The sequence below is a fragment of the Salminus brasiliensis genome, chromosome 12 (assembly GCF_030463535.1).
Source record: "Salminus brasiliensis chromosome 12, fSalBra1.hap2, whole genome shotgun sequence".
NCBI classification, from domain to species: domain Eukaryota; kingdom Metazoa; phylum Chordata; class Actinopteri; order Characiformes; family Bryconidae; genus Salminus; species Salminus brasiliensis.
Genome location: NC_132889.1, coordinates 31,269,411 through 31,297,263, shown reverse-complemented (window position 1 = coordinate 31,297,263; position 27,853 = coordinate 31,269,411). Strand labels below are relative to the sequence as shown.

Sequence of the window (27,853 nt, the reverse complement as noted above, 5' to 3'; positions counted from 1 at the left end):
TGACTCTCAGTATTACAAATGACCTGTTCAAGACAGCTAGACAGATTTAAACAAAGGCCTACAAAGGTACTTACTGTATCAATTACTTCAGAAATGACAGATAAAACTATTAGCTTACTTCCCAGCCTAGCTCTTTATTGACAAACACATACACAACATCCAGTTAGAACATCTTTTCACTTACTGCACATTACTTGGTAAACCTAGACACTGCAAAGTCCTCACTGCTCCTTATGTCTCCCTCCAAGTGCACATATATTGAGTAGATCAAACAAAGAAACACACAAATAAAAGGGACACAACAACAAACTGGGGGTTAACGGCAACATTTAACTGTAGATCTACACTGCAGTTTTGATGAATGATCAAAAGTTGATTTTCAGTGCTAAAAATGGTTGTGACTGCATGTAATTAACTGCACACTCTTAACAGTAAATCAAGGAAAGAGAAGTCTAATGATGACCAGTAATGCTCCAAATATGACTTAATGTGTGGGGGAGCTCATTGTAATTTGCAGTAGGGATTGTTTGACTCTACCTCATTTCTAACCAGTCATCTAAACCAAATCACAGATATAGCTTAATGATATATTACTGCTCTAGGATATGTAGCAGAGAAACATACACTAATGATTAGCGTTTATTACAGTTCCAGAATTGGATGATAAGAGCTGCATTCATCATGGGAAAATGGGAGTTTGAGTTGTTTCCCTATGATGAAGTGTGAATGCAGTCCCTTTGAGTGACAGGGCAGGGCAAACATGACTGCAGAAAACACACATCAATGACTTCATAGGAAAAGATACTGCAGAGAGATATTCAAAAAAAAAAAAAAAAAGAATGCACTGCAATCTCAGAACTTTTGTGTGGACAAGAAAGTTAGCTTATTCATGTAGTGGTGCAGTAAATTGACATTTTATACTAATGTGTCACATTATTAGAATTTAGAGAACTTTATATGAATGATACAAAATGATTTACATCCACTCAAAATCAAATTACTTAACATTTTGATTTGTGTTTTTCAGAAAAAACATCACGTTTATAATCTGCAAATGACGTACATTTTCATTAATTTCCCCAAGCCCTGGAACAGGAAGTACTCACAGACCCGTAGAAACAGAATAAATAAAGTGGATTCTCCAACAACCTTTTAAGTTGTGACTTACATTTCAAAGCAAGAATCTTTCAAAACAGACAGAAACCCTCTCAAACCTCACACATGCATTTCTACTAATCTGAGGAGCTCTTGGCAGTTTTGGGGCGTGGTGCTGGAAAGTCAGATCAGTCCTCAAACTTTCCCTCCAGGATGCTGTTGAAGGTAAACGGCATGAACTTGAAGCCCTGTCCAGAGTAGAACTTATTCTGAAACTCTACCCTACAGCGAGAGGGAGATAAAATGGTAGAGTGAGTTGCAGGTCACATGATATATGTACAAATTGGTGGTAAAGTCCTAATACGCTTTAAACCTACATCTGTGTTCTCATCTAGGGGGCGACAGAGAGTTAAATCAAACATAACGGTACTATGGTACTATACAAAGGCAAAGACCCATATTCACCATAAGTGTTGGACACACAGATGGAATTTGGCCTCCGCCTTTAACCCATCCACACAGTAAACACACATTCATACTAGTGAGCAAATGCACACAGTGGACAGTGAGCACATGTGCCTGGAGCAGTGGGCAGCCATCGCTGCACTGCCTGGGGCCATGCTCAAGGGCCCAACAGTCCCAAGCCTGGGTTTTGAACCCACAACCCAGTCATCAATAGTCCATGGCTTTAACCGCTGAGCCACCAGTGCTTTGTGTGGTGCAGTGTATAGTACCGGCACAGGTTCTGCGTAGTATTAAAAAGGGTTCTCTTTATTGTGCTATATAGAATCTTTTTAATGCTCTTAAAAGAACCACAGAGAAAAGGGTTAAAGAATAAAATGGGTATGGATATATGGGCATGGGTGTGGACTCACCAGTGCAATCTGAGGGCATGCAGGAAGGCAGACAGGCCCTCCATTATAAGGAGGATACACACTGTCAGTGTGGCAAAAAAGGCAAAAATAATAAATAAGACAAAGGAGAAACCAAAGCTCTTAGGCGAAAAACCAATTTTCATGACCATTGACCACAAGACCTCTGACAGCTCTGGAAAAAACAGAAGACAAAAGAATGTGTGAACAAACAGGAATATATGTTTCTCATATGTTATACTGTTTTATTTATTATTGTCTTAATTTAGAAAGTCTGCAAAAGTACCTTTAAAAATACATACACTACATGGACAAAAGTATTGGGACACCTGCCCATTGATTGTTTCTCATGGAATCAAGGGTATTTATATAATAAATATTAATATATAAGTTTATCCTGCTTTTGTTGGAGTAACCATCTTGGAGTATTGCTGTGAGGATCTGATTGTATTTGCATTCAACTACAAGAGTGTTAGTAAGGCCAGGATTCCCTATCCTCCCCAACTCCCCAGCTAATCCCAAAAGTAGTACACAGTTCTACTGCTCCACAGCTCAATTACAGTGACATATATATCCATGCATATGACTATTGTGGGAGTGTGTGTACATGTGTGTTACTTACGTGCATGGGCTAGGCTCAAAGCCCACAATCGTAGGTAGGAGGCAGTGTTTGAGATACAACCTAAGCAGTATTCTATTGTGTGGATGGCCTGATGTACAGCAACATCTGTAACATCAAACTAGTGGAGGAAGGAAGAAGAAAAAGAAAGAAAGAAAAAATAAAAACACAAGTAGGAAAGAAAGAAAGAAAGAAGGAAAGAAAGGCATTAGGACATCATCATTACAGCAGATAATTTTTTTTCTCTGCATCTTTCAGAGATGTTACTAAACAAAATCCTGATCAGAGGTCCCGAAGCCCATGGCAAACACAATCACATGATCAAATCCCCACATGGCATCAAATTAACATCAGGTTTAGAATGAACACCAGGGGTCAAGAAGCAGGGCTGTTCCAATTTGGCACACCATATGGCACATCAGAATATGCATCTTATTGGATCACCAGGTTCCAACTTTCCTTTCAACCCAAATTGAAGAGAGGCACCTAAAAAGATTCCAGTCTTAAAAGCTTACTAGAGAAGCACCAGCTGACACCGCCTGAAGAGGGCCACCAACATAGAAGCACAACCCACCAAAACACACACCGACAACCACACACAGAGACGATGAGCACTCACACAGACGCACAAACACAAGTCGACATTCTCTCTCACACGCACACAGTGAAAAGGCTTTCTGCTCTTACCACTTCCTCTTCGGACTGCTTGAAAGGTAATCGGACACACATGTTTACAGTAGTGTTAGTAACAGTGCTCAGAAAGGGTTGAAGACAGAGAAAGAGAGAGATCAGCAAGACAACAGTTCAGAGAAAGTTCACAAATGTAAAGAGATTAACAATGAAGATTAAATGAAGAAAGTAAATGAAGAAAAACAGTTGATGGGGACCACTTTTAGTACCACAACTCACTGGTTAGATCCAGGACATTAAAAAATAATCAACAATTTAACATTACTTTTTCAAAATTATGGATTTTGTGAGAGTGTAACTTAAATCTTCAAATTCAAAACCTAAAAATCGACACAAGGTCTGTTTGTTTTGTTTGTACCAATGGTTGCCATGGCATATATGAATGGTGGGGTGGGCGGTGGGTGTTAAAAAAAGGGGCTGACCCACTTTAAAGCAGCTCTGGTATGCAGGGCACACTCTTATAGTGACTCACAGACTGGAACATCCACCAGTTACCCCACTGCTGACTACAGGGACATTACCCAATACCTTGATTACGAAACACTGATGGTACGAACTAACCAGCATACCTGAAAATTAACTTGGATTAAACTAAATCACTTGCCTACTTTGATTTCTGATTAGAAGTGTATTGGTACACACATTCGGACTGAACTATAGTGGTTTGGTACACATGTTAGTAGTAGGCAGTGAAATAACAGCGTGCAGTAAGCTTTGGCCAGGCGTCCATCAATGAATATAATGTAGAAGCAAATTTCAAAAATGCAAATTCCACCCAGAAATATTAAGCTTTAACGCATTAGTAAGAAAAGTTCAAATGTGCATGATATTGTGGGAACTGTAGTGGATTTAGAGTATCGCTATGATGCGGCAGATTTAATGTCCTTTAAAAACTAGATTAGTGTTATGGTTTCAGGGAGGATGTTCGTTGCATTACCCCCACCCACTGTACCAAACTCCTATTAAACCATGAGGTCCAAACCGTGGTGTGAACCGAGCCATGACACCCCTAATATTGATAATATTAGTTTCCAAAAAATTCACCAATTATTGTATCAATGCATCAAGGTTAATACAAATTTAACAACATTGTATGGCACAAATGCAAGCAAACAGCTTGTCAATCAGATTCACTTTCTTACTGTAATAGAGAAGAGAAGCACATGTTAAAGAAAATGTGATTTATCTTTTTGCCAACTGACTGCCATCATTGCTCTAACCATTAATGCTGATTTAAAAATATATAAGATCGTTAACTAAGATATCCAGCTTGATTAATTGATAGTTGTAGTTTCATCCATATTATCACAACATTGCATATAGGATTAGCTCGATGCAAATAAGGGTTAACAAGCATAGCAGTAGGCACTGAATACTGCTGCCATGTAACTTTAAATGGCACTATGTGGTATGCCTTACATATACACTTAAAACTCATTAATACATTACATGTGTAGAGGTCACCACACAATCAAACCCACATAACTGAACTTTACTAACTGAGCTTCACAATAATGTACAGTCAAAAGAAATAATGTGCATCTGATACATAAAAATGCATTAGTGTGTTTACGCAGATGAAGAGAAGTGTATTAAATGCAATAAATTCCCTCCCAAGCTAGAAAAAAGGAGCAGTGTTTAGACTAGGATGATTGTTCTTCTCATTGAATTAGTCGACTGGAATGAATCCATGACTGAATGAATGAATGAATGAATAAATTAATGAAGAAATACATAAACAAACAAACAGTAACAATCAGTGCATGTTCTCACCTCTGGCTCCTCCTCTGAGTGCATTGACAGCTGGTCATGCTGAATGATCTCAGCTTCATCCTCTGTTGGACCGTTCCCGACTCGAATCCCCCCAAAGTTCTGCGTGCCCTGGGGAGAAAGAAACCCATAAGTTATGGGAGTTCTCTCTTTCTGTTTCTTCTGTGTTTGTGTGTGTGTGTGTGTGTGTGAGAGCTTGCATGTGTGTTTATTTATTCCCACGACAAAAGTGTCTGGACTTTGTAGGAAAGCCAGATAAACAAGGTCATCTTAAAATACATTACCAAACATAAAATGCTAAATACAAAAATAAAATGCTTAGACATGTATAATATTGTAAAACATATAGTCTTTTTGAAACCTAATGATAGTTATGCATGTGTTTTGAAGGCACTATGCAGGCAGACTTTAACTAGTGCTAGTAAACATTATTTCAATAGGTTGTCAGTTACATGTGTGTGCATATGGGAAAATGTAAAAATGTCCATAAAAAGTGCATGTGCATCAGAGATTGTAACAGAGTGTGATAAAGTCCTTACGAGATGCTTCCTCCAGAGGTACTGTCTGTGCAGAACCACAGTCTTTACTATGAGCATGCATGGCACACAGGCAAGAGCAATGACCACTAGCAGGCACTGTATTGCCATCTGCAAACAAAGAAAGAAGGAACCAGTTAAAAAGCACAGTACATCTTCCACTTGCCCTTTTATGTCTACTGGGCACAACAGCCACCCCTACAAATGCTTCAAATAAGGTAGTGGTAATATTAGAATATCAGGCACAAGAAATGCAGAGAATTTACGCCAACGTCTCCAAGTCCGTGTGCGTGTGTTTGCTCGCTTTCAGACATTTACAGAACTGAATATTCTCAATTTTAAAAAGTAAAACATAACACATGTAAGGTACAAACCTGTCCTCTGTATAGCTGTTTATTGGTAGGGTCATTATAATTGAAGAGGAACATGTTAATAAAGGCAATGAGGAGGCTGGGAGCATCCCTGGAAATCTTGGCATTGTAGGCGGTCCACTTGTAGAAGACGAGTATCACCAGATAGCCAAACAGGCTGCTCATGAAGACGATCTCAGGGATGAAGCCCAGCCAGATGTTCAGAGGCTTCTTGAAATAACTACAAGCACACAGCGATTTCAGCTTTAGTTTAATATACAGTATATTATATATAATAAACGTTATAGCATGGTAGAGGAGAAGTGTCATGACTTTACATGTGGTTGAAAAGACTCAGAGTGACTCCAAACAGCATGTGAATAACTCCCAAGATTACGGACATCTTCATCTTAAAGGAGTTCAGAAATGTCAGCTTGTTTACAGCCAGGTTCCAGATCTGCACGGGGATGAAGATAAAGAGATGAGAAAAGGTGCACTGGGGCAGCTAAAAGAGAACTGATCTCCAAGCAAGAGGAGAGATAGCTGGTTCCTACCGGGTCAATGCCAATGGGGTAGGGCCCACCAAAAACTCCCCGTAGAGCAGGGTCCAATTGCAGCACCCTGTTCCCTTCCAGGGTCTCAAACCTGCAAAGAGAACAACCATTCTCTTAGCCATAAAGTACAGAATCACTCAATCTGCAAATCAGTCTGGGTTTAAGACTCACGTCCAATTGCCTCCTTTGTCGACAAACATTGGGCGCACACTCCAGCTGGAGCCGAAGACATTGAGTGACTTTGAGAAGCAGTCATTATAGATTATCCCAGTGTAGACTGAGAAGATCCCCATCAGCAGGATAATATATCTGCCAGCAAAAACCATGCTAAACATCTACATGGGGGAGAAGGAGAGCGGAAATTAAAGACAGGGAAAAAGTGAAGGAGAGTGAAAGGACATAAGGCACCTGACTATTAGATTTCAATGGTATTTTAAACTTCTATTTGAAGATGCTCCGGCCATCTCAGCAAAAAACAATATATATATACACATCTCAGATAGGTAAACTTCTGCTTTTCCCAATGCTTTTTTAAAAGTCTGAAAGAGCCTAAAGAAATGAAACCACTGTTTCTCTACTTCAGTGCTTAGTTCAGAAATTTAACAAGTAGGCTAATCGCTCAAATGAATCTGTTGGAGGGAAGTGAAGTCCTTCAAATGTCTCAAGAAATGTTCTGCCCAATACGAGAGGTGCAGCAAAACCTCTGAAAGAAAGTCTGAGAAAAAGATGGAAAGCTGAGTGGATGGATGGGTGGATGGATGGGTGGGTGGATGGGTGGGTGGATGGGTGGGTGGATGGGTGGGTGGATGGGTGGGTGGGATGTGGGTGTATGATACCTCGTTTTCATTTTTCTGGGCAGTAAGGCGACTCTCTCGCAGTACCAGGTAAAGAGCGGCGCAGGTCATGAGAATGCCGTGACCCAGATCACCAAACATGACAGCAAACAGGAAGGGGAATGTGATGATTGTGTAGGGAGCTGAATATGAACCAAGACAATGAAGGTAAGGTTCGCAGAAGATAAAAACATGAGACCATAATACCATTTGGACAGGATCAGATTTTACATGAGTTTTATTACCAGAGTTACCAGAGTATCTAAATATTTAATGTCTGTTTTTTGTTGTTGTTATTTTTTAAGCAGTGCACACATTCTCACATATATCTAAGACAACTTTCAGATGAACTGCTGAAACGACCCCAGGAGCTAGCAAGCCTATTCTACAAATTATATGTTTGCACACATTTCATCATACCCTGTGAGTTTGTCAGTGGTTCATATGTCAACAAATACTTCGAAGACTTCTTTACTTCTGGCCAAAATCAGGTCAATATGTTCGGTCTTATGCTGAGATTATGACGGTTTAAATTAAAATGTCTGATAGAAAAACACTCATATATCCCTCTAGATTTTGCAATTGGACAATTGTGATGGTTGTGTGTAAATTCCATTACTCTCACTAAATACAGCTAGCTGGCTTAGGATTACAGAAATCATTATATTTTACCAAACTGACCTAAATGTGGCAACAATACTTTCATATTGACATTAACAGGCCACTTAATTACTTCACAAGCATATGTCTTGTCCAAATAGTACTCACGACATAGATACATACACTGACCAGCAGTACAAAGCACACAACTTGGCAGGATGACAAACAAGCTGTTCATTCAGGGCTCATGGAATCTCACATCCACAATCCTGGGATCTCCGAAAGACATTAAGGTTACCTGGGTTGATCTCACGGTAGTTGCCAATGCCATAAGCATCCACAATATTCTGGAAGCCAGAGGTGAACTTGTTGGTCTTGTTGTAGGTGGGTGGAGTCTGTTTGGTCTGCATCCTGTTCAGGATGGAGGGAACAGTGGAACCACTTTTCTCCTGAACAGAAAAAACAGAATTTGCTTAAAGTCAGGGTCACAGTTTCACTATTAGGGCTTTAAAAATGTATATATAGTAATATATAAGGTTATTATAAATATATATATTAGAACCTTAAAGTAGAACAACAAAAATCTATATAATAATATCTATATTATTTCATGAGTACATGATGGGACTGAACGATGGATTCTATCAAACAGCAACTGTCCCTTTATCTATCTATTATCATGAGTTTTAATAGGACTCTTTTCCACTCAAATACATTAGCTTAACTAAACACAGTGAACTAAAGAGCTTTTGCAAAAAGACAAATGTCTGCCTCTGTGGGTGGGTATGTCTATGGAGGGGTATATAAGGTTGCTGCTATAAATAACCTCTTGTTAAATAAGGGTAAAGGGCAAATACTCTGTATGACACGTCTAAGCTGCTAGCTTGCTTTGCACTCATACAAGCACCCTAATCTGAAGTCACCAGATCTTATTCTTGTTCATCGTTGTCATTGTGCTGCATCTGTTTACACTAGCCACTCAGGTAATTAGTATGGCAATGCTCTGTTTGCTATTTTAAGTCCTGCATAATTAAGAACACCTTATTTTCAGCCTTCGATGGTTCTGGTCTTGTCATGCTTTAAAGAGCAAAGGCGTGCATGCGTGAGAAAAGCAGAAAGACAGAGATCAAGACAGGCAGCCCGAGTGTGTGGCCATGTAATCCTCTTAAGCACTGCTTACAGTGGGGCTAATATTCAAGTAAACCCTGACCCTTCTGCTATGACTGTTTCTGGGTGGCTGGCTAGCATCGGTAGCATACTGCAGTTTGTATCGTGCTAACAGTAAGGTGTGAAAATATGAGTTCAGGCACACACACACACACACACACACACACACACACACACACACACACACACACACACACACACACACACACACACACACACACACACACACACACACACACACACACACACACACACAGGTATGGATGTACATGCACGCATAGGTGTCTTAAAAAGAGCCAACATAGCCATGCATGCACACATACACATTTACAGTATTATACTTCTGAGGCCCATATACTGATCTAGGTGTTTTTAAACCCATCTTGAACCTGACCCTCGCTCAGAGCTTAAATCATAAATTGTGACCATAATAAGTTTAGCTTAACACTAATTGTAAATCTGATCCTAAGACTTAGTTAAGCTAACTAACATTTATATTTCAGACTATCAGAGCAGGCAGCCATATATGGACTGTTTGTTTGTTTGTTTGTGTTTACAGTTTAAGGTGAACAACAACAACAACAAAATAACCAACTGTAAGAGCCCAAGTTGTTTACTGAACAATTTCTGTAAAGGCTTTAATAAATCATAGCTGGCTCTTTAAAACAAAGGTGTTTCAAATGGTTCTTTGACTGATGCTACAGAAGAACCACACAATCCCACAAAACCTCCATCTCTAGTCACAGAAGCATGGTTCTTTATGGAACCGAAATGGTTCTTTTTTTGCACTGCACAAAGACTTTTTTAAAGGGTGTACTCAATTAACAACAATGATCCCAATCCAGTTATTTTACTCCACAAATGAATCTCCTAATGCAGAGTATCAGCTGATACCAGTCTGATCTTTGTGTGTGTATAAATGATACAGGCACATAGTTTAGATAAGATGTGCTGCTGATTAAAATCCCTTTATTTTTAGTAGCAGTTTCTACCTAGAGAGACTTTTCTTAAACTGACTGTTTTATAGTGTTTATTATCTTATAATCCAGTCTGACTCTCCTCCCTGACCAATCAGCTCCCAGTTCCCGACAGGCTATTGATAACAGGGTTGTGGGTTCGATACCCGAGCTCGGCAAGCTGCCACTGTTGGGCCCTTGAGCAAGGCCCTTTACCTTCTCTGCTCCTAGGGTGCTGGAGTTGGCTGCCCACTGCTCTGGGTGTGTGTGTACTCACTGCCCCTAGTTCACTAGTGTGTGTGTGTGTGTGTGTGTGTGTGTGTGTGTGTTCACTACCACAGATGGGTTAAATGCGGAGGACACATTTCGCTGTACATAGAGTACATGTACATACAGTGACAAATACTTTGTGTGTGCGTAGTGGTGCACACTCTGGACTGATATCTGTTGGTTTGTCGACTACTGGTGTGTAATAACTGGTTTCGTAAGTGAATGTGCTGTGATTTGGGTTTCTATAGTGTGCGTATTAGCATTAGCCTACTCCCTAATTATTATTATTATTTAGTAGTAGTAGTAGATACATTTAACTATTTAATATTTAATCTTAATGTTCTTATTTATTAATTGTCATTATTGTGATTTAAACTAAATTCCCCAAAGTCCTTACCGTGCCCCTGCGCAGAGCAAACTGAATGGAGTCCAGATCAGATACAGGACACCAGATCTCAGCAATCAGACACTTCTGTGTGACATCAATGTTGCAGAGATTAAGCGTGTGGTAGATTGCCTTCATCTTCCTCACTTTGATGAACCACACACGGAGAGTCTTAGCAGCTGCCTGCAGCACACGCTGCCTGTGATCCTCTGTCTGATTCAGCACCTGAAATGTAGAAGCAACAGTAATAAAAGTAGTCAGCAAAGTAAGCTAGGTGTAAGAAAAGGTCTTCTGCTCAACTCTCCTCTTTTCTCTTTTTTTAATAATATGTTTTTTTACTGTTAAATTGGTGAAACAAGGAAATATTTATATTTATTATTATTATTTTTACAATTAGTCAGAATTGTGAAAGTTGTAAGAAAGCACTGTAGCACAACGAAAGCCCCAATACAAATTCCTCATATGGATTCCTTGCATTATGCCCAACAACAAAAAAATGCTGGCCCAACTACTTAAGAAGCAAATGTATTTAATTAGAATACTTGCAGAAATTTGTATTTTGTGCTCCAATGCTCCCCCTATAGGTAGGAAGTGTAATCCTCTTTCACCTCACTGCCGTAAATACAAATCACTCCGGGCTCCCCTTGTGGACCCCTTGTTATAAATGTGCACTTGTTGACAAGAGGGATACAGATCCAGCGTCTGATGCAAAAGATGCACATGGACTGAGGTGGTAGTGGATTTTACATGAATATGCCTTGGGTTACACTGCATTACACAGTCTTTGTGAGGCGTCTTGTGCAGCTTCACCATGAGCAGAAGTTCCATGGCCTGGAGTGGCAATGAGAGACGCCATTCTCCCTATTACAGTCAGTTATTTTGAGGTACAATGGCTACTGAATGTTGCTCTAAGTGATATAAACTGTGTAGTGTTGGTTACAGGATGTTTTAAGGCATTACATCAGAACAGAAGCTCAATAATCGGTACTATTATGGTGAAAAAGAATCCATCTCTAATTTGAGCTAACCAGCAATTGGACAGCTGAAGACAGTCCCTCTTAGACAAAGCATGCTTCTTGTGCTTGCCTTAATCCTGTATAACAAGGCAGGCTTTTCAAGAGTGAGTTCAGGGTCCATGTATGGCTGTTTGAGCCCCCCTGGTTTGCTCATCAGAGAGTACTTATGGAACATGGGGCTGAGTCAGAACAAATAGCGCAGAGCACAGAGTCTCTATTTTAGGAGAACTGAAGAATCTCCCTATAGGCCCTGCCAGGACACTGGATGAGTAAGTAGTGTATATGTGATAGAGAGAGAGAGTGATAGAGAGAGAGCAAGAGAGACTGTGCCAGTGGATCAACACATACCAGACAGCTGAGGTGCCACTCTTAATGCCCAGGCCTGGCCACACACTCATCACACTCTGTCTGGACTGCCACCCACATACAGTGGACCCCTGCTGCCTCAGCCCCTCTGAGACAGCAGAAGGCGTGGCAGAAGATTTACACAGCATTACTAGCTCTCCCTGAACCTGCCAGAACAGCGGCATCTTCATCTGTCTCTCCATCTGTCTCTGTCCCTCCTGAGCCATGTTGCACACCAAACTCAACCTCAGGAAAACACACAGGCCGGTGAACAGCCTGCAGTGAGTCACTCATTATAAGTCACATGTACTAAAGCAGTGTTTCCCCACACTGGTCATGGAGTACCCCAGGTCCTGCCCAGGGGTGGTGTTTCCCTGCTCAAATTGATCAGCTAATTCTTGAGTTTTATGTAAATGGGTTCTACAATGTCATGAACCGGTGTGAGTCAAGAACAACTGTAGAGAGCCTTATGAGGGTCTAAGCTAGTATTCAGTAGTGCTGGGTATTTCCATTGTTTAAAATTCACTAGCATAGTAGGTAACACCACCAACCAAAACTGATAATTTGGGGGTGCAATTCCCAGAAATGGCACTGTAAGTGCTTGAGTTCGACTTCCAACATTATTTTAACTACCATTTAAGTCGCTGTGGATAAGAGTGGGTGTTATATATGAAAATGTTTAGATGCACATTTAATCAATGGCTAATCTTACATTTAGTCTTAAAAGTACTTTACTTTAGTAAATGTATTTTAGTAAATGTATCCCCCCCCCCATGTGCAATTAAGAGTCTTTTGCTGTAAATAGTATTGTTATTGCTCTTTTAATTCTTATTTATATTGTGTATATAGTGTAAATTAGTGTAAAAGAGTGTCTTGCTATCCCTTTCTGCTGTTACACTGGGAATTTCCCCACTGCCGGACTAATAAAGGACTATCTTATCTTATCTTATCATATAAATGGAAAAATATAGGGCAGTTATAGGACCAATTATCCTCACAGAAATGTTAGCCTAGGCTTGGAGTTAGGGCTCCACAATATATTGTTTCTGTATCGTCACTGCAATGTGCCACATTGCTCAATAGTCACATTGCAGAACGTGCAATATCCCATTTGGCAAAATTAATGCTTTTTGCTGCTTTGCACAGTTCTCATTTTTCATGACATGGATACGAGATGCAGATTATATCTGTCCAATTTCATTTAATTGACTTTATCTTGCAATCCCAGGCCATGACAATAACTCTAGGATATCTAATTTCTAAGTATTAGTGCATCAATACATCTTATATGTTTGCGTATGAATGCTTACTGGAGCTAATTATCTTTAAAAAAAAAAAAAAAAAGACACTGTATGTCCAGACTTGTACCGAAGGGCTTGTTTATGTTTAGAAGTTTAACAACATTTTTTTTAAGTGGATAAGTGGCACGAGGAGATAAACAGGAAGGGAAGTGGAAAGATTCCTGCAGTACAGGGCTCTGCACATAGTGTCATTCTCAGAACAAGTGTGTGGGAAGGAGATGGAGTGTGTGGGTAGATGAAAAACAGAAATATCCCAAATATTATATAGCATAAAACTCTAACATTATTAATTTACACATTACTTTAATTATTACTCAAACCATAGTGCATATTGTCTTGTGACCATTAACATGCATACCATAAGACCCCCACCCCCCCCACTGGATCATAGTTGAACGAGGAGAGAGGAGAATTAGGCAGTAAGTGGCAAGATGACACCTCATGTGATGTTGGCAAGGTGACATAGAGCCCTACTCTGAGTGCTGGCTTTTAACCAGAATTCAAGAGCATTCGTGTGGGCGAATTTGCAGCGTGGGTGTATATGAATTTGAGCAGGTGTGGGGGAGACACCACATGCGTGTGTGTGTATGTGGGAGAGCACGGTTGAGTCACTGCAGGTATGGTCACTATGTGTGTGGGCTGCAGTAGAGGTTACACACCCAGTGGCATTAAGCCTTCCCTTTCCTAATAAGGCTTTGGCAAAGATTCTCAGGCGGACTATTATCCCAAACACCATTGCTCCATTTACATACACCCCCTGCAGGAGCCGTCTCTGACTCACTGATGAGATATGATGGCATCTCTGCCTGGCGCTAACACAGATAAAGGAAGAATGTCTATACAAATAGCTCAATTCCACTATCAGGGTGTGTGTACATGTGTATGTGTCCTAATCGAGTCTCATTACGGCACTGGGACCTGGATCTCTCATACACACACTGATTTAACCCGCTCTGATTATGCCACACAATGCCAGCATCATCATATCCATTTACATCAGCGTCTATAGCCAGATGAGCTACTAATCAATTGTTTCCCTGAAATATTGATTTATTTCTAGTGCATTTTCCAATCATTTTCCCCTCTGTAAATAGTCTAGAGTGCATACATTACCGGTCCAGACACTCTTGCATAATCTATTTGGTGCAAATACACCCAGGACCAAGCCCACAAAGTGGCAGCAGCTGTGGCTACCTAGCATTCGTTCATCAGTTTCTGACCATGTAAGGGCAAGGCTTTCAAACAGCACTCAAGTAAGGCAAATGTAAACAGAGCACAGAGCCACACTCACTCTCTCACAAACACACACACAAACAAAGGCCAACAGCTGACTATATCCACTTTAACAAACAACAAATAAAGACAGACAGTCTTTAGTCCTCAGACTTGCGGATGAGATGGTTACCGATTTGAATTATATACAATACAAACTACAATGATCATCATACCACTTTTAAAAAAATTATTCATAATAATAATAATAATAATAATAATAATAGCAATCATCTTTTATAAAACATCACAGTGAAAGTAAAATGGCATTGCAATCTGTAATGTGTGTTTGTTAACTTGCTAGGTTGTAAAAATCAATATTAGCTAATATCAGCTTTCTAACAAACCATAAGTTAGAGTGCTGCAGCTTTAGCCTCTTCATTTTACTTCCACTTTCCATCAAAATACCATAAGAACATCTTTATGCTGTCCTTTTTTCCACAAAGGGAGGATTTAGTTGGAAGAGTGCCGCAGCCAAATCTTTACATTCTTACTAATGACACTGGTGAAACTGATGGCATTGGGAGATTCACTTGGTGACACTGCTTTAGAAAGGATGCTATCTAAATATAATTCCTATTATTATTATTATTATTGTCACTAAATGTACCACCACTCACTAAACGAGGCTGTTTGCCATATGTTTGTGTATGTGCGTGTGTCCATGTCTTTCTCACCATCTGAAGATCATCAATACGAGTATTCACTCCTGCTGCCATCTCCTTCCTCTCTTGGGGGGTCTCAGGGCAGGGGTACAATGAAGCACGAAACCTGGAGTTAGAATAAAACACACACAGGTTCATAGGTATCTGACACTATACGGTTACTAATGATAACTGTTAAGTACTGTTAATGTTATCAAGTTAAGTATGTTAGTAAAGGGTAAATCCAAATACCCTTCACAGATCTTCTTCACTCGGTTCTTCAGCTGGTCTCCCTGGAAGAAGATGATGAACACAGACTTGTGCACCTGGTCACCCTAGAAACCCAACAAACCACAAAGAGAAAGACAGCGGTCAGTAACCATTCATTTAAAAGCAGCTGATAAAAATCAAATTCAGTGTTGAGTAAAAGGGCACTCACGGATGTGGGGTCCTCCAGTGGATCCTCAATGTCTGCTTGGCGCAAGAACACGTTACCACGACAAACTCTCCATAACATCCTCTCAAAGGTGGGGATCCTCTCTCTTCCAATTACACCTGCTACAAACCTGCAAGCAAAAAGACCAAGTATTAAGGGGCTCTGAGTGGCTCAGCGGTCTACTGTGTTCTGAATTTCAATCCCAAGCCATGCCGCGGTGCCATCAGCAGCAGAGTAGATGGGGTATAGTATAGAATAGGGTAGATGACGCTCTCTCTCTCCCCTCATCACTCCAAAAGCAATGTTGGCTGGTACAGATATTTGTTAGCTGGTGTGGTGGCGCTGGGGACCGGGTGCTTTCCTGACTTTTCAGGCGGTGGCTGGCTTTAAAAGTAACGAAGGACACATGTGTTTAACCCTTACCCTCCTTGTGTCAGGAGAATTGCTAGTGCTAGGGCTATTAACAGTTCAGTTAATTGGCCGCACCAAATTTGGAGAAAAAGGGTAAGATTTGCTAATTTTCCTTGATTTAATCTGACATTAAAATAAAAAGGCATGAATGCTAAATGTATGAATGCTAATGCATTAATGTACTCTACATTAGGCAACCCTGCCTTTTGCCCCAGTCCCACAGGCATAAACATACAGCCACTAGACAAAAACATAACAGATTAATTGTGTGTTATGGGTATTAACTAAGTAGAGCCTCAAGATCAATCCTAATTTCAACAACATTAGCACTGGAAATGCATCAGCCATACCACACTATGCAACATCCTCATCTCCTAGAAAAGCGGTGAAACTTTGACATTACAGCAGCAATTACTAATTTCCTGTCATCACAAATAATGTTAGCCTTTTCCTCTTCCTTACGATCAATAAAGCACTGTACGAGTGTTTCATAAGTCCTGCTCAGACTTCCCTATGAGAAAGCAGTGCTTCCTTTACAGTGTAAGAAGCCTGTGCAGCATGGTAGCTTGCACTTCTCCAAACAGCACTAAACGTAACTTAGGACTTATTTATTTCCATGCTTTTACAAGCAGGGTCTGGTCGATATGACTTTCAATGGTAAAAAAAAAGTTTAATAATGTTCTCAACGGTCACATTTCTTAAACTCAAATAAACAACAGAAACAATCCATCTTGAGATGAACTGGCAGGTTTATTTTGTATGTATTGGAAGACGAGACACTGTTTACATCATAGCTAAATCATTGTTTCTTCCAAAATGATGGGTTTAAAGAGAGTTTATCTTGCTTTTGTTGGAATAACCTCCACTCCAAAGCTTTCTACTACATTTTGGAGCATTGCAATTTGACTGCATTCAGCCCAGGGTGTTGGATTATCACCACCACACCTTATAATAACTCATCACAAAAGTACTGGATGGAGCACCACCATCAGAGAACACAGTTCCACAGCTCAATGCTGGGGGCTTAACACCCCTCTCACCCACACCTGGCATTAGGCATGGTGCCAATAGGTTCATGTTTATCTGCTCCAGAGAGTCCTGTTCTATTAACAACACTTCCTTACAGAACTTAAATTAATGCATTCATTACATGGGGTGTCCATAAACCCTTGGATACATAGTATGTATGGGGCAAACTGATTTCGAAATATGCTTTAAAAGGCCTGAGCAAGCAGAAAACACAGTTCAACAGAAATCTACTGAAGAATACGTAGCTCACCCCAGTCTTAGAGGAGCCACTCGTCCAACCTCATTTGGGTCTAGTAGAGTAGACGACTCCTCCATCAGAGAGGGGTCTTCCATCTGTGTGACAAAGTAACAGTTACATGTCAATTGCAGACAGATAAACATATATAGTATATCATCGCTGCCATGCAAAAACCTTGTATCTCCAAAATGGCAACTTTACAGAAGAAGGATTAATCCTTTTCTTTCATTCAATGGAAGTCAATTTAAAAATATTTTTTCCTATTTTAGAACATTTCTATTGGAAGCTAGAACCAGGTGGGTAAAAAAGCAGAGGTTTTACAGCATTACAGCAAAGAAACATATAAACATACTGAAAGAGAAAAAAAAGAGAATGAAAGAGAAACAGACTCAGCAAGGTGTGTCTGAAGACACAACAGGTTATAGGGGTTAAAAATAATCCCTAAATAACGCCTTTCCTTTCATCACATGCATGTTTTGAAGCATTAGGTTTATTAAACATCTGGCATGTATCTGTAATGTTTATAAATCATAAACACCAGTGCTTTGAGTACATAAATGCACAGACCTTTTTAAACATCAACTCTTACAGGTTACAGGACGTCAATGATTACAAGATAACTACAGACATAGAGCTAACTGATTTACACCCATCAGAGCCCATATTAACTTGTTAAGGAGACAATAACATCATAAAGTTAATCTAGAAACAGGGTTTTTTCTGGTCAAAGATCACAGCAGAGATACAAGCAGTATGCTGTGGTGAATAAATGATTATAGGTAAATTGTGCCAAAAGTAAAATGAAGAGCAGTTGAACTAAAAGCAGCAATGGGCTGATCAGCCTAAATGACTGGTTGGGTTGGGTAACCCATCCTTAATGTTACAACAGACTCTATGTCTGAGTTCCTTTGTAGTTGTGAATCCTCCTATGATTACTCATGGTGAAAATGAGCCGTAAACACATTACAACATGACAGAAAGCTTAGCTTTGACTTTTGCACAGATGGCTGTGATGAATGTGCTGTAACAGCAAAGTCATTTACTGTTCTACAATCCTGCAAAAATATGAACTATTCTTGGAGGATGGAGAGGATTCTGACAAACAGAGGGAAACAAAAATAAGAGAAGAGAGTTTGAAGCCTGAAGACCTCGTCAAAGAACTGCTGTGTGCGTCTGAGGATGTGTTTGAGCTCAGTCAGCTCCAGAAAGTTCTTCTTCAGGGCTTCTTGGTTAGTGTTGATTTCCTTCAGCTCATTCTCCAGCTTCTCAAATGTAGCCTGAAAAAAAGGTGGCAAACAAACAAATCACATAATGAAATGTATTTATTTATTTATTTTTACACATTCGTTTGTCAAATTTTGTCCAATGTGGTACTTCCAATGAACCCGTCCGTTCATAGCCCAACACTAGGAGGGTAAGGATTTAACACAGTCCATTTACAAATTGCTGCCAGCCTTGAATCACTGACACTTGTGCTGACCAACATCCCTTAAAAGTGATGAGGGGAGTGAGCCCCATCTACCCACCTGAAGAGAGCATGGCCAATTGTGCTCTTTTGGACTCCTGCCGCTTTGAAACAGGTTTTGAATTGGATAAGTAAGACAAGGCATAACGGCTAAATATAACATATAAGTAAACACAAAGGTTTAAAGCATTACTAAACAGACATGGCTAGTTTTCACTGAAATTGAAACTGTTAGTAAATTATGAGCCAGTCTTAAGGACACAAATTAGGTGTAATCCATGTCCATGAGACTGGCACTTAAACTATTAAAGGGTGCTCCTAGATTAGTAGTGCCAATCTCTAGATGTGGGATATTCAGATTTAAGTCTATACAGTAGGGCTCTCATTTCCCCCACTGAGTAAAACTGCACACAACTCAGCTGAGCATTTAGCTATACAGTCACATGGGCACTTGGGCGCCAAGTCACAAGTACTTAGCATTCTCCTCTGTGCATGTTCAGCCATGTGACAATGCTATGTGGAATGTAGTTTGAAAGCTTACAAAGCTTAACACAATGCTCAGCAAAAAAGTGTTCCAATACTCCCTGACTGAGTGACTTTGTGCAACAAGGTCTCCACAGAATTGGTTACTACTAAATTGACTGAGCAACCAAAACACAACCATGCAATCTTCTGCTGTGAAAAGGTGTTTGGCCTCTACTCCCTCTGACCATTTTAACCAAACCAAAAAGTTCATTAGGATCAATGATCAGTAACCTGTGAGTGCCTCAGTTAATGGCCAGTCTTGATTTGGGCCAGTCCTGTCTAATCCAAAACTTCCTTTTGGCATGTAAACCAGATTGAACTTGGCAGCACACAGGTTGTTCAGTCAAAGAGAAGAAAGACATGCTGTCCAAATGGAGAAAATTTGGTATAGCTGTCAATCTTTCCAGGAGTAGACACGCCCCAGGGCAAGCCACAAAATCATCCAGGAAGTGAGAAGAAACCCCAAGAACAACATCTAATGAACTGCAGGCCTCTCCTGCCTCAGCTAGGGTCAGTGTTCATTACTCAAAAGTCACTTTTTCACACAGGATTGGGTATTTAATATAAGCTCCCTGGACAAAAAAATGAGTTACCTTGTTTGTTTAAGGCAGTAGACTGGGATTTTTGCCACTGCTGGCAGACCCGTCTATCTGTACGCTTCCATAAACCTGCAATTTCAACTCCTTCCTTTATAATATGGCTTTTGGCACGGCCACACACAGTTACTCATTTTTTCCCAATAATTAACACCTGCTTTGCAAACCAAGTTCCACACATCTAACGAGACTGACTGCAGTATACCATCTCTTGCCAATCGATGAATCCTGTCACTCAACCCACAGGTATATATAATCAGAACATCCTCGTGCAACGCCATCTGCAGGAGCCTGAATTTAGCACCACCTTAGATGATGCAAGATGGCAATTTTTCTTTGTCCAGAGAGTTTATTGTCTTAATAAGTATGTCTATTACATGGTTGTTCAGGGTCCCTTTTTTGCATTTTTATGCTTTTGTTTAAAATGCAAGGTCATTCAGTGTTTGAAATGTGCAAATATTCAGGAATTTAGAAAGGAAATAAGGACTTTTTACAGCGCTGTAAATCTGTGTGTCATTCTGTACCTCCAAGTCTATCATGTCTCGAGGAAAAGGGACCTCTGGGTTCTCCCCTGTGTCTACAATGTTTATGTTGGCCTTCTTTATCTCCTTCTCAACAAATCCTGGAAGGTAAAAGCGAGAGAAATTGAATGAGTGTTTGTGAGAGTATACGAGAGAGTGAGAAAAAGAGAAATGAAAAGTCAAAACGTCTCTTGTTTTTCTATATGGTATTTTATCACCAGCTCATATGATGTTTGCCTTATCACTGACTCACTCAGTTTGCGGTCCATCTCCTCACAACGACGGACTTCATTTACAAACTTCCTCTGGAAGACGTTGACATCAGGGTTCAACTGCAGATTGTAGAGAACAGAAACACAGTAAACAGAGTGTAGACACTCTGCATATTTACCTGAATTTAACAAATTACTTCTATTACTAAAGTCTACTGGCAACCCAAGACATCCAAGTTACAAAATCACTATATATATATATATATATATATATATATATATATATATATATATATATATATATATATATATATATCCCATCTACACTTGTAGTGACTACACACCGGTCAGCCATGACATTAACATCACTTTCTTGTTTCTACAATCTTGTTTTTTTTAGCTCGACTTACCATATAAAAGCACTTTGTAGTTTTACGATTAACAGCATGTAGACCATGCATTTCTCTACATACTTTGTTAATCTCCTTTTAGCCTGTTCCTCTATGCTAAGCACACCACAGAGCAGGTATTATTTGGGTGGTGGGTTATTCTCAGCACTGACTGACATGGTGGTAATTGCGTGTTGTACAGGGGTACAGGGGATCAGACACAGCAGCGCTGCTGGAGTTTTTAAACACTGTGTCCACTCACTGTCCACTCTATTACAACACCCCTACCTAGCTAGTTCATCTTGTAGGTGTAAAGTCAGAGTCAGAAATTCATCTGTTGCTGCAAAGTTTAGGTCAGTCATCCTGTAGTCCCTCATCTGTAATTACAGGACGCTGTTGGTTGGATATTTCTGGTTGGTGTCGGATCCACTCATACCAGTGCAACACACGCTAACACACCACCAATTTTAGTCACTGAACTGCTGAGAATGACCCACCATACAAATAATAGCTACTCCACGGTGGTCAGTCCTGTAGAGTCTTGACAATTGAAGAACAGGAAGAAAGGAGGCTAATAACAGAGTATGCAGAGAAACAGATGGACTGCAGTCTGTAATCATATAACTACAAAGTGCTCCATTAGAGGAAGTGGAGCTGAATGGAAAATGAGAGTGGAAACAAGGAGGTTATGGCTGATTGGTATATATTCACCAACTTATAAGTAAAATAATAGTTGCAAAAATGATTAGGAGGGCCCTTAAAACAGGATCCAAAGGTAAGGTTCAGCACCAGTTAATTATTTATCTACTATCTACACTGCATTCAGAGGGCCTTACTGGTGCTTGTGCTTCTGTGTGTACTCACGTCTCTGAACTGCACCATGCCGATCTCTCCGAGCTCGCTGACACAGCAGTAAGCAGACTCTGACTGCAGGAAGAGCTGGGCCAGAGTCATCTCCTCACTACGGAAGAGCTCCCCCATGGTGTGTTACTTTACACCGCACCACCTAGAAGTACTATAGAAGAGAAAGAGGGGGAGAGAATGTGAGGCAGTGCCAACAAAAACACAAAAAAGCTTTAGGCTAACATACAGTATTCAAGTTATAACAAAGATGGTCGATAAAGCTCTGTTAAATCACCAACAAACACAGGCATACACTTTGAAAAGTGCTCAGTTCAAGGGTGCAATAGCTGCTCTGCTAGGAGCGCTTTAACAGAGGGGAAGGAAGGGAGGGTTTTATAAGCCTGATACCACAGAAAAGCCCAAAGCTGAAAAACAGCACGTTTACACTTTCACTTACAGATAGTTTCTACCCTGCAGATAACAAAAGTAACTCAGATCTAAAGCGTTTAAATGTAAATGATGTAGAAGACAGTGTTTACCACCTATTTTTATACATTAATTAAGTATTTATTAATCACATTTCAATACTGCTTAAAATCTGCCCTCAAGGTCTGAAACCTTATCTTATCTTTACTGGCAGGGCCTAGTTTGTGGCCCAGGACCCCAGTCTAGATGTGTTTTGGGGCAAAGAAGTGAGCTGAGTAAAAAGTACAACATGCTTATTACCAGGACTCTTCAGTAACAGACTCTCAGATGGCAGAAATGTGGTAAACACTTGATATGCAACATGGAAAACCATATTAAACCAAATTTAGATTTGGTTTTCCTAAATACTAGGTACTAGTAGGTACTAGTGCACAATCTGAGGTTAACTGTTGATCTGATCATACACCCGGCCAAAACTGCACTATGAGTGACCTTAGCAGTGGGTCATTGGATGATCTGATAGTTGTGATAAATTATGTCGCAATACATCTTTCTGACCATAAATTTGCCATCATCAGTACTTCTACAACACTGAACAACTACATGAATTATACTTATAATGGTGCAAACAGACCAATTACAGAGAGCCTGCAAATATAGAAGGAAAGATTGATCGACTATGTATCAGTATCAGCCCAAAGATGTGATCAGCAATCACCTAGCCAATCCTGACAGCTGATCAGACTATATGATTTCTATCCTGTGAGTTGTTATAGCTCAGCACCCTGTAGACCATAAGAACCTCATTAAATCCAGTGTAAAAATATCTGCTCTGTGTGTGGTGTATCATATCTGACTCAAATCTATATATCTATATAATATCTGACTCAAACTTGCATATATCATGTGGGAAGACTTTTAATACCACTAACTGGACACCCCTCTCGACAGTACATCACTCAGCCCAGTAAAGAGAGTATCACAACACAGCAAAGCTTGCAAAGACAGCTGACAACACTCTGAACTACAGTGTAGTTCTGTCCAGGAACTCTGGTGAACTCTGGTGCTCACTGATGCTCGGAATTACAGAGGCCCTACTTGATGATTCATTACCAAGTCTCTCTGGAAAGGTTACTGTAGCATCCAGCCCCACCCCTGACTGATATAGGCGATCGGCCGATCATCTCGAAAGACGATAGCTCTTTTTAGCATTTATATCTGTATTAACGTCACTTTCAGACAGTCATTTATCAAATGACCAAGCATTGATAATCAGTGATGCTGTATCTAAACGGCAATGGTGTGGAATCTTATGCTCCCCTGATGTCTCATCATCCCTTTAGCATGTGACGGACTGCACAGCTATGGGAAAAGCTCCGGGTATTCAGAGAGAATCAGAAAACACAAAGAGGCATTTGACCATTATCATAACTGAATCACTCCATAGACAGAGCTGAGCTTTACCATTATCCATAACATTATCCAAACCCTGAGGCAAAACCTGAGTTTGACTTAACACTGTTTCTGTTGTATTTATAATTATTTTTGACTGAAGCACAATATACTTTAGATATTTACCATGTTTTCCACTATTTTCTCTCAAAACATGCCCAGTTATATTGACCTCCTAAATAAATATTAGTACCTTCAATCATTTATCTTCTTTCAAACCACCACCACCACATCCTCATGCCCTGTTATTGTATTTATAATAATGTAAAAAAGGGACCTGAGCATTCAAATTTCCTAAATGTCCAAATGTTCACATCTTGTCTTGCATTTATCTATAAGTGTTCCAATTTATTTATTTTTTGGCAGGAATAACTGGAGTCATTCAAATGGTTAATGCTGTTCAGACAGAATTGGTCAATATAAAATTAAGACTAGATTGAACTGTGTCAGGTTAGAGTACATTTGGGCCATACATTTTATTAATTCATCTTTATGTATAATAATCTAATAGTCTAATAATCTACATGGATTTGGATAGTTTAATACAGGATGTATAATATATTATACACACTGTATTAAATTGTCCAAATCCATGTAGATTATAAGACTTGATACCAACCACTGAGAGCACAAACATCTCTCACCCATCATTTCATTCACGCTACATTTAACATTCAACAACCCCACAAAAGGTCCTCAGAGCCCGATTCCACTCTAATAACACACCTATTGATCTAAAACTTTCCACTTATGCAAATTTTATTATATCACAGTCAGTAAGGAAACCTGTGCTTGTATTCATCTCATGGAAAATTCGAAACGTGTTCAATAATGCAACAGGCTGTGCTGTGCGAGCCCTGCGCTTTTTCCACTCTCGCCATCTGGCCAAGTATCAGATAGATCCCGGTCACTCGCCATTACGAGGCCTGTCCTGTCCCTGCCATCCTCCAGCGTATCGTAGCGCTGCTCCTGCTTTGACACACCCGCTGTAACCTCATCATTGTCTTCAAGCACCGAGCACACTGTGTCTGCTTGCCCAGACAGACTTACAAAGACCTATTACTTCAATGCAAGTGACAGAGGCAGGAGACACGCTTATGCATAGTACAGGGAGAAACACTGAACTAGTAGATCATTGCGGTCATGCAAGAACCTTGCATCTCCAAGTGGGCAATTTTCTAGGAGAAGGAAAAAACTTCCTTCATTTTTTATGAAAGTCAACGGATATTTCAACTGGTCTGTTTATCGTGCATTTGTGACAATATAAAAAACAACAGCCAGATTTACATTATGTTAAAAAAAATAACTGCCCAACAGCAACGATATGCTAGATTGCTCAAATTCATGCCTATCCTTAAGGCCGAAAGCCTATACGAAATTCCTTAAATTCGGATGGCCTAAAGATCCTGCAGGAACTTTATTTCAAAGTAGTTCTTTAAGGAACCAGATTTCTAAGGCTGATACTAAGGAATTACTATTAAATTACTAAGGAATTGGGGATATTGATAACAGGGTTGTGGGTTTCGATTCCCGGGCTCGGCACTGTTGGGCCCTTGAGCAAGGCCCTTTACCCTCTCTGCTCCCTGGGTGCTGGAGCTGGCCGCCCACCGCTCTGGGTGTGTGTGTGTCCCTCACTGCCCCTAGTTCACTAGTGTGTGTGTGTGTGTGTGTGTGTGTGTGTGTTCACTACCACAGATGGGTTAAATGCTGAAGACACCTTTCGCTGTACAGTGACAAATACATGCACCTTTACTTTACCTTTAAGGTTGAACACGAACACACACACACACACACAAACACACACACTGAATAAGACTAGAGGATTAATAAGACACACACACACGGATTAGCAACCCGTGAACCTGAACGTGAGACGTGTTGATACTACAACTGAATAACAGACTTAAGGTCTTGAGCTACAATAGTATTCTTTGTTTACTGAACAGCCTGAATTTCCATTTTCTGAGTCTTTGTAGACCTGCATGTTAGCAAGTAACGAAGGATTAAGACATTCACCACAGTAAATAACCCACAATAATAACCACATGTCTCACCTAACACAAACATCTGATGGTACTCCCACTGTCACTCCCACTGTCTGACCAAATGAAGGGTCCTCATAGAAACCCCCCTTCCTCCACACGTCTGTTTCCAGCTAGCTACAACAGGCTGAAACCACGTTAAAACGTCTGTTTAACGTCGTTTAAGCAAGAACAGCGCATTAAAGTCTTCTACTAACCCACAGCAGAGTCATTTGCAAACCTAGTTTACACAACCTCCCAGAAAACGACGCTGGAGACGTTAGCTATCTAGCTGGCAGTCTGGCAGTCTGGCAGTCTGGCTGGCTAGCCCCCCGCTAAGCCATCGGCAACCAATGAGCCATCAAGCTAGCTTGCTAGCTAGCTAGCTAACCTCAACTGTCAACAGACACTCCACAGCAAGGGCGTCGACCACAACGATAACATCTGCAACAGCAACTCAAAAGACACCAGCCATGCGAATGAGGACAAGCACAGTTCATACAAGCACTTTCTGCGACCCAGCTCACAGCATATAGCTAGCTACATCAGTTAGCCACCGCGCTAATGCTAACGAGCCATAGCAGGACAGGTTATCGTTCCTGCCGAGGTGAATAACAGCGATTTACAGCTTTGAAAGCTCTTAAAAAGTCGTAAGAAGGTTAGCCTAGTATCCCAAGGTGAGGCTGAATTAGGCTAGAAATAAAATGTCTGGGTAAATTTACTCACAATACAGTAATATCAGCTGAACTGATGCGAAGACTCCCACTGGTACTCGCCCCACTGACTCCACTGTAGTCCGCTGAGCGTCAGCTGATGTGACGTCAGGCAGAGGGCTGGGCAAGTCACGTGATTCAGGACTGGCTTACCTGGACAGGTACCGTCAAAGAGAAAAACATAGCACACCTCTTCGTACAGTATTATTCCAGTTAAAAAACAGTTCAAATGCTATTCATGTGTTTTTGTAATGTAGTTAGTAAAGAAATTACATTTCATTCATTTATTTAATGAAGATCATTTTTTTGTAAATATATTTTTGTCAATGTTGCACTTTTTACAGAAAAGCAGGTCTCCAGGGTATCCATACTGCATCCATTTACCTCGGATAAGTCGGATTTCGGAGCTGGGAATGACGTCACGCACATTTACGGAGTTCCGGTTAAACATTTAGATAATTGTACGCCATTTCACAAAATTAAAAAACTAGGACTAGCCAAGAGAGGATCATCAGAGTCTCTCTCCCCTCCGTTATGGACATTTACACTGCCCGCTGCATCCGCAAAGCAACCAGCATTGTGGATGACTCCACCCAGCCTTCACACAGACTGTTCTCCCTCCAGCCATCAGGAAGAAGGTACCGCAGCATCCGGTCCAACACGACCAGACCTGCAACAGCTTCTTCCCCCAAGCCATCAGACTTCTCAACACAACTCAACTTCTGAACTGATGTCTTTTCTGCTACATGCACTCTCTCTCTCTCTCTCTCTCTCTCTCTCTCTCTCTCTCTCTCTCTCACCAACCATTTACCCCAGACAATATGGGAAGCATTTTGCACAAATAACTATACTACCTCACTGGACTCAATATTTATTGCACACTGCATAATTTGCACACTACCCCTGAATTATTTATTATTCTCTGTCTGTACTGTGTTGTGTTCTCTGTCCGCACTTGTTTGTTTGTGTTGCACTTGTGTTTTGTATGCAGTGTCTATGTTGCACCATGGTCCAGGAGGAACGTTGTTTCGTTTCACTGTGTACTCTGTATGTAGTTGAAATGACAATAAAACCCACTTGACTTGACTTTGCAGTTTACTACAACCTGTTTGACAATTGCTTACCAATGTTGTCAGGCAAATCTAACCAAAATATGCCACACTTTTTATGTTCCAGGCTATTATTGTCAGCACTGTCCCAGGTTAGCAATGTTAGCGATACCAGTTGATAACAACACATTATGCAGTATTTTACACATCCAAACATCAGGGAAACACATCAGCAGATAAGCTGGACAGTAC

The 27,853-nt window shown here is 40.4% G+C and overlaps 1 protein-coding gene across 2 annotated transcripts; it reads right to left on the bottom strand.

Moving 5' to 3' along the window:
* Positions 1–114: 114 nt before the first annotated feature.
* Positions 115–26,628, bottom strand: atp6v0a1a (ATPase H+ transporting V0 subunit a1a). 2 transcript variants are annotated; one of them, XM_072692895.1, is made up of 22 exons: positions 26,566–26,628; positions 21,962–22,112; positions 20,750–20,828; positions 20,500–20,597; positions 18,538–18,666; positions 17,402–17,484; positions 15,715–15,841; positions 15,528–15,610; positions 15,309–15,402; positions 10,710–10,922; positions 8,218–8,368; positions 7,323–7,462; positions 6,658–6,821; positions 6,487–6,577; positions 6,271–6,389; positions 5,957–6,173; positions 5,586–5,693; positions 5,050–5,157; positions 3,274–3,291; positions 2,590–2,707; positions 1,971–2,142; positions 115–1,377 (listed from the first exon to the last, which is right to left on the bottom strand). In XM_072692895.1, the coding sequence occupies exons 2-22, from the start codon at positions 22,076–22,078 to the stop codon at positions 1,284–1,286; spliced, it is 2,523 nt and encodes an 840-aa protein (XP_072548996.1). In that variant the 5' UTR covers positions 22,079–22,112; positions 26,566–26,628; the 3' UTR covers positions 115–1,283. The 2 variants fall into 2 exon arrangements, with proteins under 2 accessions (XP_072548996.1, XP_072548997.1); XM_072692896.1 differs by lacking the exon at positions 3,274–3,291.
* Positions 26,629–27,853: the final 1,225 nt, after the last annotated feature.